Below are 17,153 nucleotides of genomic sequence, written 5' to 3'. Positions count from 1 at the left end.
CTCAGTGTGTGCTGTAGCCCAGAAAACCAACTCTATCTCAAGATGCATCAAAAATAGAGTGGCCAGTTGGTCTAGGGGGTCAATTTTCTCCCCTGGCTCTTGTGAGAGAGACATCAACTGGAGTATTGTGTCCAGTTCTGGAGCTCCCAAGGCAAGAAGGATGTCAAGCTGTTGCAGCAAGTCCAGATGAGGGCCATGAAGATGAATCAGAGGGCTGGAGCACCTCTCCTATGAAGACAAGCTAAAGAGGTGGTGTCATTTTCTGAGCTGAGTTGGAGAAGGCTCTGGGGATACCCTATAGATGCTTTCCAGTACCTGAGCGAATCTCACAAGAAAACTGGGAAGGGACTTTATAAAAGGGAATGTTGTGATACAGCAGGAAGAGATGGTTTCAAACTGAAAGAGGGTAGATTTAGATTTGATATTACGAAGAAATTCTTTCCTGTGAGGGTGATGAGACACTGGCATAGGTTGCCCAGGGAAGCTGTGGCTGCCTCCCTCCCTGACAAACCTAATGGACCCGGATCGAACCGCTCGCCCACTGCTCCAAGCCCGGCCCTTGGGGCGGCCCCAGGCCCCGCGCAGGTGAGGGCGGCCCCGCAGGGGCGGTCCGGGGCGGAGCGAAAGGGCTCCAGCCGCACCGCACCGCACCGCCCCGCGTAGCAGGAAGCGCCGCCCGCGCTCCTTCCTCCTCCTTCTCCTTCTCGTCCTCCTCCTCGTCCTCCTCCTCTACCGCCCGCCTCCCCGCGGCAGCGGCTCGGCGATGCAGCCGGACTTCTCGCTGGCCGACTGCGACGTGATGGGCTTCGACTTGGACCACACGCTCTGCCGGTACCACCTCCCGCTGAGCGCTCGGGTGAGTGCGGACCGGCACGGCACGGCACGGCGAGGCCTGGGAGCCGTGGGCCTGGGGCACCCCGCTCCCCTCCGCTCCGCCCCGCTCTCCCCGGCCAGCCCAAGCGAAAGAGAAAGCGCCGGGGAGCGGCACGGCGGGTCCTGGGGGGTCCGGTGGCCGGAACCCCCGGTGCGGGGGGCAGTGACCCCTGAGCCTGCCGGCTCAAGTCCCTACGGAGAAACCGAAAATGAGAGGACAAGTGCATGTGTCGCCGTCCGCTTCCTCAGCAGGCCTCTCTGCCCGAGCGAAGGGGACAGCCATGTCATTTTCCTTGCAGAAGGCTGCCTCCCGAGAGCTTTCCTGAGTGTAGTGGCGCGGAGGAAAAGGTAGAACCCCCTCCCGCTACATCCAGAGGTGCTGCAGGCAGAGTTGGAAGCCCGCAGAGCTTTCGAGAGTCTTGCAAACTTTCCAGTTATTAAAATAAGACTCCGAGTTTAAGAGGGCGCTCAGCATCTCTTGACTTAGCCTGGTTGTACCTTACAGAGAGGAATTACTGTCATGTGCTGTGCCTTCCCGCGCTTGGCGCTTTTTTTGTTTGTTTCCCTCAATCGGTACATTTTAAATTCCGTGGTAATCTTTCATTGACTTCTTCTTCTTCTTGATGTCAGGACTTTGCCGTGGAGCTATATCGTTCCATTGATGCTCGTCCCCTTTTGCCCTTTTATTTGCTTCTGTTCACCTAAACTACATTTTGCAATGCACGGTTCTCCTGCACTGATTGCAAGGAATTTGGTGTAGAAACAAATATTTATGAGGTGTCCCATTTATTAAACAGGCATGGTTCTGTGTGTCCTGTGTTGAAAAATTGCATTGCATTGCAAGTGACTTTCTGTAGAGAGGCATCTTTCTTACAGAAGAGGGTTCAATAGAAGCAAGTGCTAAAATGTGTGTGCTTGTATGTTCCTTCTGGAAATAATACAACTCTAGGCTTACCTTACCTGTTCTTTCTGTTATGCCACATGAATTTCATCTTACACAGGCACATTCATCCTGATTAGTGTTTTGCCCAATGAAGATAAATGTTAAACAATTGATAACAAAGAAACTTTAAACAAACAAAGAAAAAAACTCCAAAACAACAAAACCCTTCAAACAACAGAAAATACCCAATGAACTGAAAAAAAATGAGAGAGAAAAAGACTTTTCATAAACATGGTTCATGGTTCATTCTTCATCCTCTCACAGAACACAAACTGACCCATGACATCCTTATCTAATGGAAATAAAACAATTAGAGAGGCTGACAGGAACAGCTGAAGATGCAGTCAGTTCTTACTCTTTTCAGTTTTGTCTTTCAGATTAGTCTTTCTCAGAGACAATTCACTCCAAGAACAGCTTTTGTAATTAAAAAACAAAAAGTCCAGGGAACAGCTTTAATGAAAAAACCATGAGAAAAAGGGAGCAATTACTATTTTGGGGTGGTCCATAAGCAGCAAACAGCATCAAAGTAGATTTTCTTGTACAACTCTACCAGCACATTAGGTTAATAAATCACTGAAGGTTGTACCAGGCTTCAACAGTATTCTTCTTAGTCAGTAGAAACAGTAACAATTTACTTAGTAGTTGCTTGTTCCATTTAAAATGTCTCTTATGGTGTTTTGGGTTTTTTTTTTTAATTGATTTAGAAGCCGTTTGTTTAGAATTGGTAACAGTTACATTTAAAAACCAAAAGAGGATTCAGGAGATGAAAGTAGTGAGTAGTCTTAAGTACTTGCCAATATGGTTTCCCCAGTCTTGAAGCACAGGTGCAATCACATAGAATGCTGAAAACTTGGTTATGCTGGACACATTGCACCAGAACTGTTATGTGAGTATCTTGAGCTGCTCTCCAGCCATAATACAAATAACCTCAAGCATTAATTCCTAGCAGTCAAGGCCACAGGGCAGGGCTCCTGGCTCCCTTGCTTAATTTCACTTGGGAGGAGCTAACTCTTGCATCTTGACACTTTCTAGTGAACCACTATCTTTGGTCTCCCTGAGTCAACATAATTAATGCATGTATTTTTTCATTTGTAGCTGATATATGATAGTTTTGCCCAGTATCTGGTAACAGAGAAGAATTATGACAAAGACTTGCTGACTCTAGCTCCAGACAACTTAGACTTCTGGTGAGTATGTTGAAAATAACAAAAACTTTCTTCAAAACTTCCCCTATGCTGTAACTTTTACAAAGCTTCTCTTATTAGGAGGTTGTTGTTATGATTGTAAAGCCCAGTAGATAAAGCCAAAATTACAGTTTTAAATAGTTGTTTGAACAAGTACTTGTCATGAGGTACTTCTAACAAGACATTTTGAATAGACAGATGGGTATCCAAGCTTCCATTGTCTGGGTTTGTAGCTGTCTAGGCACAAGCCTTTTAGTATGATTATTTTAGTCTCTTATCTCCTTTGTCTTCTACCTTCTGTTCAACTGATTGTCTAGTAACCATCAGAATTTAGTCTTGACAGACTATCGTGACAGATGTGACTTTGTGTAAGGCAGAACAATCCCGACAGCCTTCCAAGGAGCAGTGACATGCCAGGAGGTAGCCCTTGCATAGCACATCAGGCACAAAGAAGTAGCAAAAAAGAATGCATTGCAAGTTCCTGCTCTGAGTTGAGTGGTCTCCAAGCAGGAGCTTGGATATGAATCTCTGATCTTCTGACTTTACTAGGTTATTATCTAGGCCACAGGGATGGAGGCTTGAGGACCATTTAATCACTAAATTTTTAGGAGAAACACAGAGCATTCTTTAAGTAATGCATGCATTATCATATAAAGGTTTTGATCAGCTGCTTTTACAATTCAGTACTTGACTGGACTGTTTGCAATGAGATTGATTTCTGCTTTCATGAGACAAACTACATATCTGCATTTCTCACATTTTGAGGCCTCTGATGCACAAAATACTTTGTTAAGATCTGGATATCTCTGTCTCTTACTGAAGCTATAAGTTCATTAATGTGGACCTTCAAGTCTGCAATGCTGACAGCCATATGTTGGTGCCACTTGCTCGAGTGCCATTCTTGAAAGGTCTGCTTCCTGCCTTCAGGGCTTATCTTCTCTCCTTTGGGTGCCTTATAACACAAGAAGAAGGTGTCATTACTTTTTCAGTCTCATTCATTATTATTTTAACCACTGAATTCTGAATTAAGTTTTCAAATAACCTGAGGACACAGATTGAATTATATGGAAGGTACAGATTTACTGGCAGAGCTAGGAACTCTTGTTTGTTCTCTGTCCTGCACTATCAACTCTTCACCTTGTTAATGCTAGCTAGCATGGCAGTGCTTCTGCTGCGTATGTTCCTTGGATACCCCATTGCCCCATTCAGAATGATGCACTGCTCCTCTCTGCCTTAAAAACTGGTGTTATCAGTCTAGCAATAAGTAGGGGAATTGCCATTAAGAAAAAATATTTCATAGAAGTGGCTTAAATATAACATTCCTTATTTGTAACAGTTTGGACCTTAATCCACCAACCTTATCTATGTGACCAATTGCTGAACTTGCTAAACAAAGAAACTGGGTTTGTTTAGTAGGAATTCACTATGTAAGTGAAATCTAGTCTTCATTGTATTAATATATATATATATTTGCATATACAGAGCATGATTCAAACATGGAAGTATTTGAAGGGTAGTGATTTTGCTGCTTTTGTGTAGCATCATTATATAGCTTCTGTAACTGCATTTCAGTGTTCTGGTATATAACAAGGCAGTCCCATGAAAGCATTCATTTTTTGTTTCTTTCTTAAAATTAAATTATTCTTAGTTGTAAAGGCTTGGTCTTGGACATTGAAGAGGGAAACTTCCTGAAGCTTGCAGAAGATGGAACAGTTTTAAGGTAATATTGACAGTAAGTTTATATTGTTAAACAAACAAGGAAATTTTATCATCTTTCTGAAAGCCATGTCTGAGTTTTATTAAACATCTAAAACACTAATTTCAGTTTATATTGCTTTATTATATGTAAAAATTTAAATAATCTTTGGTATTCTAGTGCTCAGTTTCTCTTAATGATACATACCAGCCTTTTTGTAATATTTCAACATTATCTTCCAGTAAAGAATATCTCCTTTTTAATAAACAAGTAAGACTGAGCGTTTACTACTCTTCAAAGTAAATTCGCTTTTTCAGTGGCTACCAATGCATTATTTCTCCAGTTCTACTAAGACCATATCTACTAAGGTCAGACTTTTTCTGAATTGTGAATAACCTGACAGTCAGGGATAATGACTAATGCTAATGATGGGCACACTATTATCTTAGTACCATACCCATTCAACATTCTGCAGACTTGTAAAACATAATTTAAACAGCCTGAAGTAAATTAAACATAGAAACTGACACAGAAAAAAATAACTTTCAAAATTGTTTTTTTTTCCATCTTAGAAGCTGTATTTTGCCTTAAGCCATCATTTACGTACATCCTTATTTTCTCTTTCCCCCCCCCTTTTTTTTTCTTTTTTTTTTTTCTTAAAGCCACTGTTTTGAATTACAAATCTAAAAAGTAAATATATCTAAAGTGTGGCAATTCCAGTCCCATTCCCCTCTTATTTTTTTCCAAAATGGAAATTTGTGTGATTTAGTACTTAAGAGACTCTACTTTTAGGTCTTTTTTCTGGTACTATATAGGATAAGGAGCTTGAAACTGCTAGGGAAAATCAGATCTTATTGAAAGGAGGGAAGAGATGCCTATGAGTCTTTGATGCGTATCCCACAATGCATTTAATACCATGTATTTTTTGAGTACTAAATGCAGAATTCAAGACTGGAGAATATATCATGGTAAAAGGATGAGTGGCACAGGATCCCCTCTCCTTGCATGTGTTGCATTTGCTTCAAAACTGGAGCCTGTGCATTTCTGGGGGGCCCACCTTGATGTTCAAGCTAGTTGATTTTTGATTCCTGAAAAGGCTTGTACGTCCTTCTGTAATACACAGCTGCTTGCAAGGCTCAAACTAGCACTTTTCCATAGTTCTGCCCTGCACTCTGTGAATGTTGCTAGGCTTCAGAATGATGTATAGGCTTTCTGCACTGTGTTTTATTGTGCAGTCTATATTGAAAGTTGAAGTATAGCGCGTGTCCTCACACAATTGAGAACATTCGAGCGATACAGAGTGGTTGTGTTAGCAGGTGTGAGGCACAGTAGCTGTGCCCCTAGCCAACCAAGCCTCTGTGCAGTAGGGCTTTTATTGAGGACTGTAATGTATATAATAAAAGCTTAGGTCCTGTGAAACTTCTAAATTATAAAGAGCTTGTAACAAATTACTTGTGATCAACTTGCATGACCTTGGGATTTTCAGTTGCAGTGCATTGCTGTGCACTAGGAGTACTTTGGCTGTTTTCAACCTTTTTCTTTTTCTTTTTCCCGTATAAATAACTTAATACCCCAAATAGGGCAAGCCATGGTACAAAGAGCATGACATCTGAAGAGATCCTGGAGACATATGGAAGGAGGGAGTGGAAGCATTTTAATACAGTCAGTGGAATGGTGTCCCGCTCAGGTAGCTATAACTTAGCATGTCCTCATCTTCGAAATTGCTCTGGCCTCTTCAGTGCCTAAAAGCATTAGTTCTTGACACAGATATTTAAAAATACTTGATCTGAGATTTACTGAAAGAGGCAAATGTTTGGGGGGAGAGTTGATTTTTTTGTATTTCAACTTCTAATTCTAGAGCTCAATTTAAATTCAGGTCACTAGTGGTAAGACAAATGAGCTGATTTTGTAGGCATGTTTTGGTTACAGAGATGAACCGTTGTTCCTTTATGAAGTGGACTGATATTCCCAGCCAATCTCATATTTAAGACGTATTTGTCAAATCCTAATTTTTTTCTTAACTGATGACTCATTATAATCAGTGCTGCTACTGGAGGCCTAGGTGCAGCGGCAAAAAACAGAGTGGATTTGGAAACAAAACTTGTCATCCTACAACTGAAGTTTCTTGTTTTTAAGATGGGAATCACTGAAGGAGCTGTGTCTAGGTTTTTGTTCTTGGTCTGTACTTCTTTTACTTTGATACAGGCAATTGTGAGTAATACACAAAATTTTCAGTTAAGTTGCATTGTCCTATGAAATAAATAGATTTTTCTTGAGGTTTTGCTGACACAAACTTACTCTGAACTGCAGGTAATAATTTTCAACACAGTAGAAGAAAAGTTTCCTTTAGTCACACAGGAAATGTGCCTGCCTTATTCATTGAAAAGTGCACCTGGTCTCTCATGAAAGTTAATCCCTGTTTTGCTGACTTGTCTCCTAGGTATATTAAAGGATAGCACAGACAAGATCATGAATACAAAAAACTCCACTGGTTAAGTTCTTTCACTCCTGGGAAAGTGCTGTTGAATTTTATCTATGTCTAAGGGGATATTAGGACCCTCCTGATTTTCTTCTGTATTTTAGGGGCTCGTGTAACGATGTGAGCTTGCTGCCCCTTAGGCCACAGCACTATCTGTAGCATATGCCTGCAAAGGACAGGACTACATGTAAGATCTGTCCAAATGTTTCTGAAACAAATTCTAAAATCCTTTGTTACTATTGCTAAGGAAATCTATATTTTGGAAGAGTTGAGTGATACTGTCTCTACTCTTAAAATTCCTGTTTCTCCTCCATCTTTTCCACCTTAACTTCTAGAATCTTAATATGTATGTCTAAAATCTCACTGCCTTGATACAGATAAACAACGTCCGGTTGCCAGTTAGCAGAATCAGAAACAGGAATTAAGTTTAACAAAGACTAGGAATCAGCTAAAGCTTATTAGCAGTAAAAGCCAAATAGGATCTTTATTATTATTTAATTGTATCTTTTTTGTTTATGATTAAAGCATACTATAAGATTTTTTAAAAGTAGAATTTTTTAATTTTTTTTTCCAGCTAAATACTATTTGTATGATAACTATTTTGATCTGCCTGGAGCTCTCTTGTGTGCAAAGGTTGTGGACATCTTGGATCAGGTAAGATCTGGATTGTCTGAAACTAAATATTGCATTATCTTTCTCTTTCACGACCACTCTTCTTGAATTCATTATTAAATGCATACAAATGGTGCACTGAACAATATCAAGGTCTTTAGCTTTTTTTTTCTTTGCAATTTTACACATAGGACTTAGTTTATTAAAGTTGTCTCAAGCTAATTGTGGGCTATATGGCAAGTTCAAAATAAATGTACTTCCACAAGAGGGCACAAATAACTAGGATACAGACTGAAATGCACTGTTTTCTCAAGCTTGCTCTGTGATATGCAGAATATAGTTCTTAAAATCACCTTTAGTTATACTTGATGATACTTGAGTTAAATCTAAGGTAAGACTTCTGAATAGCATGTTTTGCTAATTTGCGAGGAGTTAATGAGTTGAAAGCTTATTTCCATCCTTTTTTTAAACTTCTTTGTGTCTTAAATATATTGATCTGTGTACACATGTGTAAGCATACCCCTAGAATTGTTTACTTTTTTTTTTTCTCTGCTGAACAGCAAGTTAAATTCTCAAGGTGAAGAATAAAAATTGCTTTTTCAGTGCTTCTTAGATGGAATATCTTAAACCCTACCTCGGAATTTTGATGCTAACTGATTTGGTTGTGTTAAAAAAAGTCTTGAATCTATAACTTGTATGCAGCTGTGAGTAGAATAAGTTTATTGCTGTCAAAAGAGTACCAATGTAATCTGGCTAAAGGTACGAAAGTGCAGTAGCACTGAAAACTGAAAATAGTAAACTTTCTGCAGAGTGTAATTCAGAGCTATGGCATGAGTATCCAGGATCCCTTTGGGTATCAGCAGAGCTGATGCTTTAGCCTGCAGTCCAAAATAGCATGCTGAGTAGATTGCTGCCTAAGTCCAAGTGCTGCATAATGAGTTGGTTAAAGATAGCTTACCTGGAAGCACTGAGGACAGGTCCACTGTAAGACTCTTAATTTTATGTCTGATTAATCTCCTTTCTCTACTGTTTGCAGATAGAACCTCTCTCAGATGTGTCACCTGTATTGTATTGCTTCATTTTATATTTAGTTTGGACTTTTCACAAACCACCTACTTATTGAGAGGGAAAGCACATTATAGCATGTGGTTAATAAGCTTACACATTCAGTTACTAGTTCACAAGCTGGAACACTGACCCTGAGTCAGTGCTGTCTTCAGCCAGAGAGAATTAAACCCCTGCCATTTCTCCAGAGAGCTAACAGCAGTAAAGCATGCATCCTCTTTGTCAGCCAGTGGTTCCTGAATATTTTATTGGGTGTTGGCCTAGTTTGAATAGAAGGGATACAGTCATTCACTGGGATGCTACCATTAACCAGATGAAAAAGATGAAACACAGAAAGAAGTAGACCTCTCCAGTACTCATGCCTGCAACATACTGCATCCTAAGGATTAGAAACCATCACAATTTTTTTCTCCACATTTTGGAAAGGAAATAGAGGCTTCTGTTTCCTGTTCTGTGAGCCTGTTTAGGAAGAGCTATTTCCTTATCTTTTCTGGAAAGCATTCTAGGATTAGGAATGCTTCCTACTGGAAACAGGTGGTAGAAGTGCTAGCCTTGGATTTAAAATGTGTTTAGAGATGAATTGGATTCTGGGCTGCTCTACACTGTTAAGAAGTGATGAAAAACAGAATGAGTCTGATTTTGCTGTGTCCAGAGCCAGAAGTCCTACATATTTTTAGGCAAAGCAGAGGAGCTTCTTAGTGGCTTTGATCTCTGCATTGAAGCTCTATGCAAAATACTCCTTCATCTGTTATATCAGCATGTGAAGTCACATTTGATAATTGCTACTAAAATCTTGGTGGTCTGAAAGGGCATGCACATGTGGGGTTTTTTCTCTGATTACTAGGAATCAATCTGTTTTCTTGTACATCTAATGCAACAGCATAGATTTTCAAGGAATTAGTCTTACAGTTATTTTAGTCTTCCTGGAAATCAAATGTTTTGAAGGAAGTGTACCCACTTTTAAGCTAGCATCCATCTGTCCTCAAAACAGCACTCTGAGGAACTGTTAGCTCATTGCACTGATTTTTTTTTAAAGGAATCAGAGGGAAAAACAAAACAAAACAAAATTAATCAGAAAACCCAAACTAAGGAGCAAGTCAGCTGCATGGAATACAAGAAGAGCAGACAGTTGAATCCAAGTTAGTACTAGCACAGGCTAGAGCCATCACCACTAGGCAAACAGGTATTCCCCAGTATCTACTGAATGTGACTTGGAGTAGTGACCTTGGAAAGCAGCTAATTGAAGTTTGATGTATATGAATGCATTTCTCCTTGCTAGTCCTTTATCTATTTCTGCAGAAATTTGCTATAGTAATGGATTTAAAAAAGAAAAAAGCTGCAGCATTGTATCTTTCATTCTCTTAACCTATATAAAGCTGGTGGTTGTTAAGCAGAGTGCCACAGTCAGTTGTGCACAAAAGGCCTTGTTTGTGTGACTTGCTGGTTTTGAGATTAAGGGGTGACACTTCTTCTGGAAGCCTCTGCATCAGATGATGCCAGAAATAGCAGTTTACTTCAGTACATATGAACTACCAGGTTTTGGTTGGTGATGTTAAGGGTTTGGGGTTTTTTTCCATTTCTGAATGTTTCCCTCTCTAGAAAATGCTTTATGCTTACAGAATGGTTCATTATTCAGGTATCAGTGCAGTGGTCAGGACACAGAGGGCAATTGAAATTTATCCTAGTGAGGTGTGGAAAGCCTGTAACACCACTAGGTGATTCTTTACATGATGTGCAAACTCGAAGAGACTATAGCATACCTGCTTTTGCTGCTGCCCAGTAGTACCTAGTAACTCTTGGTACCTCTGACAGGCTCTGTAGCTAACCTTTTTCTCTGTAATACTGGCTGACAGGGGAATCACACTCTTAAAACTGGTGAAGTCTGAGGCTGCTGTGAGGCTCAGCTGGTTGAGAAGCTTTTCCTGTCCCTTAGTAAGATGCTGAAAGGATAACTGAGGTCAGCTGAAGCCCTTCCATGCCTGGGTGACTTTCTAGGAATGGCGAAGTGTTCACAAGTGCAGATCACCTTCCCCTGTCCTTCTGCCAGAGCTGGGGTTTGGCAGCCTTCAGAGTGCAGTGTAATATAGTGCTGCTCAGCCTGGATGAGTATTTAGTACAGTGGGGTAGAGCTGCTGGCAGAAGGGCAGTACCTCTAATTTATAGCAAAAGGCTTTGCCAGTTCTGAGGGTGGAAGGTGATACGAGTACCAGGCTGTGAACTGCTAATTAACTACACAGTATTTGCAGGCACTTCTTTTTCCCAAATGTCAGTGCGGTAGCTCAATCACAATCTGAAGTTCTGTCTAATGCCCAGTAATGTTTTTACATTACAATAAAATTACTGTAGTGTTTTAGAGTTCCTGGCAAATAGGAGTAATTTCTCCTTTCTATTACTTCCCCCTGCCCCTCAATTTTCTCTAGAAGTGGGAAGGTTACTTGTCTATGATTACCCAAATTTCACAGTAAAGCTGAGTACCAAGTCCTGATCTCCTGAATCTTACTGTCTTAATTCTGTTTTGCTCTATTTTCAAAATACATCTTTTTATTAATGACATTGATGTCATTGCTTCAATATGAAAGTTTGAAATGGCTGATACTTGATGTAACGACTTGGTTCCCTTTCACTTTCAGCATGATGGTCCAAAAAAATATGACTTCTGGAAGGACATGGTGTCTGCTATCCAGCACAATTACAAAATATCAGCTTTTAAAGGTAAGTAGGTTCACTGGAAACTTATTATACTGGCTGAAAATTATCACAGTTGCTTTCCAGAACCAAATACATTTGCATGTACACTGTAGGTTGCTCAACACAACTTTTACTTTTCCATCTTAAAAATAGTTGTGTAGTAGACAGCCAGTTCATCCTGAGACAGAACATCTTTATCATTACTACTTTTATTTAGCTTAGCTGGAACTGTTTTGCTACTTTTAAGAACACTTGTGCTGTTGCTGCTTCATTGAATTTGGAGAGAAAAATGGTTTCTTTCTGTGACTGGTATGGTAATGTGGACATCATTGAACGGTATTTTGACTCTATTCCTTGTGATGGTGTACTGATAAATAAAATTGGAAACAGCCTGAAAAAAACTTATAAAGTAGTAAGTAATGTTTGAAAATTTTCTTTAGTGCTCTACTTTTTATTATAATTCCTCACGTATTGGTGAGGGGATCGTTTTCCTATTTCTTAAAATTGTTAAATTTTTTTTCATTCTTTTATAATTTTACTAGAAATTGCACAGCATTTTTTTTAATCCCTTCCTCTACTCAAAGCCAACCTTATAATAATGTAATATAAATTAGAGTTGGAAAAAAAACTTCTATGAGAAATGCTTTTCTTCCTTCAGTGACTTAACTTTTGAGTTTCTGTTATCCATGTAAAGTAATGATTTGAGAATGCAAGTGAATCACTTTCCTTGTGCACACAATTAGTTGAAATTATTTTTAACTGAGTTCAGTTTTTTTTGTAAAATTATATGTGGATCAGCTCAGAATTATGCATAATTTTGCTGGTAGTATCTTCTGATAGAATTCTCTCTGCTAATTCATTAGTCACGAGTGTAGTTGAGACCTTCTCAAAACTTACCTTTTGTTCACTAGAGCTGTATTACTTTCTCTCTTCCTTTCAAACAAAATTGTCTGATAGAAGTTCCAAGGAAACACAGAAGTTGATGTCAGGGTGCATATTGTAGAAGACATTGAGATATTACTAAAATGCTTTTGTTTGTTGTTGCTACTGTATTTCCACTGGTGCTTGATTCATAGTTAAGAATATGTTTTAATTTACAAATGCACTTTGGTCTGTCATGCATCATTTTGAAAGGCTTCATAGTGGTCTCATTTTCCTTTTCATAATGCTGTGAAGTAGATACAGCATGGCACATGGGGGGCAGAAGAACTAGTGACTTTCTTCCTATATCATTTACCTGTGATAGACCCATGGAATATCTTTTTCTCCTTCAGGTTCCCCTGTGAAATGAGAATAACTGTACTAATCTTATGTCACAAGTTTGTGCCAAAGAGATTTTTTTTTTTTGACTCAGCTGCAAGCTTAATATAACATCCCGAGGAAACTCCTAGACCTGGCTCAGGCTCAACATCTACATACCAGGAAGCCCCACTGTCTTTTTTAGCCCAGAGCTTGGCCTGAAGACCACAACCTTTTAACTCCATGCCCTTGATGCCTTGTAGAGGGTTTAATCCTTCAGAGAAAAGCAGTGCTTGTTAACAGTCAGGCAAGGTAAAATTTCTAAAGCAAACTTAAGTGGTCAATTGAGGAGACACAAAGTTCCCAAGCTGAAATGCTGTCTTAGTAAGTGCCATTGTCAGTGACGGAGCAGAACGACTGACCAGTTTATTTTTTTGAAATCCATAAGTGTTTGCAAGTCACTTTGATTTGCTGTCAGTATGCCCTTGTTTCTCTATGTCCTTTCTCGTTTTCACATGATTTCTTTGATCCTAATCAGGTGTCTGGTGGATTTTGCTTTTCATTGTCTTAGCTATGGTAATTGCCTTAGATAATTGCCCTATGATATTTTTTCTGATAGCCATATTGTCCTGACTCAGCTTCATGAAGGGTATTAACCCAGTCCTCTACTTGTAGATAAGTGAAGAGCTGAGCCTTCCAGAGAGAAAGTAAGAGGATTCCAAAATAACCTTGTGTTCTTCAGATCTTCCTTTCTGAAGGCTAAAAGAAAAATTTGGAGTAATCTATTAAGCAGTCCTATCAGCAATACATTGTGTCAGATAGCAATGAACATGGGTACTTGTATTTTAAAAATAGTAATTTCTTACTTAATAATACCTGCAAGGATGACCTCTGGAAACATATCAAATTAAGCATTAAATTATTTTTTGTAAATTTTGTAAATTTTCAATTTATTACTGGAATATTTTGCAGCTTTAAAGTGATTAAGATTTGCTTGGATGCATTTGATCTTCATTCAGTAGTAAAGAGCCATTTTTAAAGAAATGGCATGTGGTTATTATGCTATATAAATATGCAGGCAAAGGTCCACAACACATTATGGAAAAAAAATTTTGATCTTTAGAGGAATAATGAGGGCCTGAAGTACTGAATAATTATATCCACATTAAAAAATAAACAGATTTGGTGATTTTTATTTTTTTTAGCAGAAAAGTCAACAGTTTTTGTAAGAAGATATTTACTAGTTAAAGTAAAATTTTGTAAAATTCCTTCTCCTAAAGGCTGCTTTCTCTCAGGCTTCTGTAGTTGTCTTGCTCTATCATTGCTCTAGTGTTTCTGAACACTGTACAATCTGTGGTTATATAGTGAAAATTATATATTTCTAGTATTTTCAATCAGTTCAAAAGTTTATATTTCATTTTGGAAGCAAGATCATAAGTAGTATGGCAGCAGAGACTTTGTAAATTGTCTGTGAAAAGGCTTGATGGGATCCAATCTCAGGTTTCACAGATACATCTCAGAAATTTGTCACTTACCATTTTTTCAAAGAGTAAAATTAACATGTAAAGAAAGTCTTAGACTTGAACCCCATTCTTTAGTAATATGCATTTTCTCTTTTATACAATTGATTTTATTCTGAAGTGTCAGGCTGATGTATAGGAAGTATTACTTTGTGGAGGAAAGCACAAGATGTTTCTGAGCTAATCCTTTCTCTTCTCAGAACCACATATGCAGGGGTACACACATACAGTTTTTTGATTGCAAGTTTTTGATTTTAACCAAGATGTTTCTGAGCTAGTCCTTTCTCTTCTCAGAACCACATATGCACGCATACAGTTTTTTGATTGCAAGTTTTTGATTTTAACCTGTTGCTTTGGGAGACAGTGGATCTAGATGTCTGCGGTATGTGCACTGTGTCTTTTACATGCAGCTTCAGAGAAAACAAATAAAAAGCAAAGATGCTTTCCGGCCAAAAGAACAAATCCTCCAAAAGTTGTGAAAAGCATTAGAAATTCCTAATGTTGATGTAATCCAGTGATGAGAGAGGATTATTTTTCTTAACTGTGAAAATGGCAACAAAGAAGCAAACAAATATTTTGTTTCACTTCTCTTGTGGACTCTGTAGCTAAATACAGAAGGGATTCTGTATGCTTCACATGTTTGAGCACTTCAAGAACTACTGAAATTTGTCTCAGAAGTAAGCTTTGAAGCTTTTGAAAATAATTTTTATATTATTGCAGGCTTTTATGTTTTAATTTTAATCTTGGATTTTCTTTCCTCTAGTGCTTTTGATCCAGAAAACATGTGATTTCTGGAGGACCTTTAGGTATATTGCTCATTTTCATGTGGACAAAATATAAAAAAAATAATTTAAATGTCTTGAAGACCCTCAAGATTCCCTCTAAACTGAGAATCCAAAAATAAAATCAGGGGAGAAGTTGTGCTTGTGCCCCAGTCTTTGTATAATCTCTAGCTTTTCAGTGTTGAGTGAGGATGTCTCAGTGGCTCAGTGTCTAAACAGCTATGAGAAGACAGGCCTGAGGTACTTAGCTGTGGACGTATTTGAAGTCCTATGTATTAATTTGAGGAATGAAGACGTTAAAGGACAAAACCTTATTTAAAGTAGGTGGATGATAAAAATTGTTGAACTATGTTTTTAAGGATACTGTTGAGGCCCAGTTTCTTGTACAGACACTAGATAGTTAAAATCACAGAACAGTAACATACTGCTGAGTTTCAGGCTTCTCCAACAATTTTAAACATGTACATCGGCATACGTTTCAGATGTAAAGCAATTAACCAGAAGCTTTACAACTACTGAGCAGTATTTTCGAGCTCCATTACTCGGTCCCTCTATTTGTTTCTGAAACAAAAGTGTCAGACAGGTTGAATGTATTGGCAGCAGCACGTGCTATGTTTAAATACTGTAAAGTGTTGCTGAACTAATGCAAGTGACTGCATAGGGAAACATTTTTAGTGAAAAAAATTCTTAGGAGATTTGTAATTGATATTTCACCTAAAATACAAAGGTAGAAAAGTGAGGATAGACAATTCAGACTGAAGTGTCTTGTTTTATTTTAGCCTGAAAGAAAAGTATCCCAGGATTGCTACTTATTGATTGTGTTCCTGTACATTTGTGTGCCGTGTTTATAATAGTAGTACCAGTTCTCTCGCCTAGGTCTACTTGTCTGCTGAAATAAGCAGATCTCACATTACACTCCTTACTCACATTACTCCTCACTTATTATTTTACCAAAGTATAGCACAAGTCTCAGACTTCCTTATCCAGCAGCACTTAATAATAAATAAATAAAAAAAAATTCTGCAAAATTACCTTCTTGGTAGTTCTGCTAATTAGCTTTGCTAACAACGGATCAACCTAATACTGTCCTCACTTTCTTTGTAAATCAAACATATTATCAAGTACTTGGGAAAGTGCTGATTCCAAATGGATGCAGTATAGCAAGCCTGATGTTCTTTCATGAAGAAATGGTGATATCACAAAACTTAAACATGTGCCTACGCACTCTCAGTTAAAGTGATCAAAACCTTGTATTTAAAATATTAGTTGATATGAATTTTTATATATATGATACTTTTAAAGCATGTGAATGGTAACTGTCATTGGAAGAAATGTGTGATCAAATTACTGCAGTTTCCTAGTTTATAAACACTAATTTTACTAAGCTAGCTTGCTTTATACGATTAACTTAGACCCATAACAAGTTGTCTAATGTTTGTGAGACATGATAATGTAATAAATATGTCTACTGACTGATTACTGTCATCATCTAATACATTTGCCATTGAAGTAAAATACAGGCCCAAGGGTATTGTGTTTTAAAGGTGAGAACTCTTCAGGGAAAAGCAGCATAAAGATTGTCTCCAATTTTGGGGTGGAAAAGCTGTTTTGATTTTTGTTTCTGTATGCCTGTGAAGACAGGCTCTTCTGGATTTGTTGATAGTTGTTTCACTGTATTCTGAACACTGTAGTTTTATAGAATGTTAGGAGGTTAAAAATATCTATCTAGATTGTTGCTGCAGATTACAAAATGTGAATCAAAGAAAGCGGAGTGGATTTCTAGGTTTCAAATCTGGTTGCTTTTTCATATTGTAGTTTTAGATCTTCAGTAACAGATCTTTCTGCAAGATGGTTATTCATTAATAAGAGAAGTGGAAATAAAACTGTGACATATTTTGTCACAGTAGCTGAAGTGTATTATCTGTTGTGATGACCATGCTTTATCTGAGACTGTTTACTTTGAATAATACCTTTGGTTAATTCAAGTATAGTGAAGTATGCTGAAGAGTCCTGCAGTGGTTCCTTCGTGTTATGAGATGTAAAAATTAGAAATTCTGATTTTCATTTTTTTA

The 17,153-nt window shown here is 38.3% G+C and overlaps 1 protein-coding gene across 2 annotated transcripts in view; it reads left to right on the top strand.

Moving 5' to 3' along the window:
- Positions 1-618: 618 nt before the first annotated feature.
- NT5DC1 (5'-nucleotidase domain containing 1) overlaps positions 619-17,153 on the top strand; it is a 131,284-nt gene continuing 114,749 nt past the window's right edge. For both annotated transcript variants that reach the window (XM_030446971.1, XM_030446969.1), the window contains exons 1-6: positions 619-856; positions 2,912-3,003; positions 4,649-4,720; positions 6,277-6,383; positions 7,750-7,829; positions 11,483-11,564. In XM_030446971.1, the coding sequence (XP_030302831.1) occupies positions 764-856; positions 2,912-3,003; positions 4,649-4,720; positions 6,277-6,383; positions 7,750-7,829; positions 11,483-11,564 (526 nt within the window). In that variant the 5' untranslated portion in view covers positions 619-763. The remainder of the gene's footprint in view (positions 857-2,911; positions 3,004-4,648; positions 4,721-6,276; positions 6,384-7,749; positions 7,830-11,482; positions 11,565-17,153) is intronic.

This window comes from Calypte anna, chromosome 3, assembly GCF_003957555.1.
Source record: "Calypte anna isolate BGI_N300 chromosome 3, bCalAnn1_v1.p, whole genome shotgun sequence".
Classification (NCBI taxonomy): Eukaryota; Metazoa; Chordata; class Aves; order Apodiformes; family Trochilidae; genus Calypte; species Calypte anna.
This window is presented reverse-complemented; position numbering and strand designations above follow the sequence as displayed.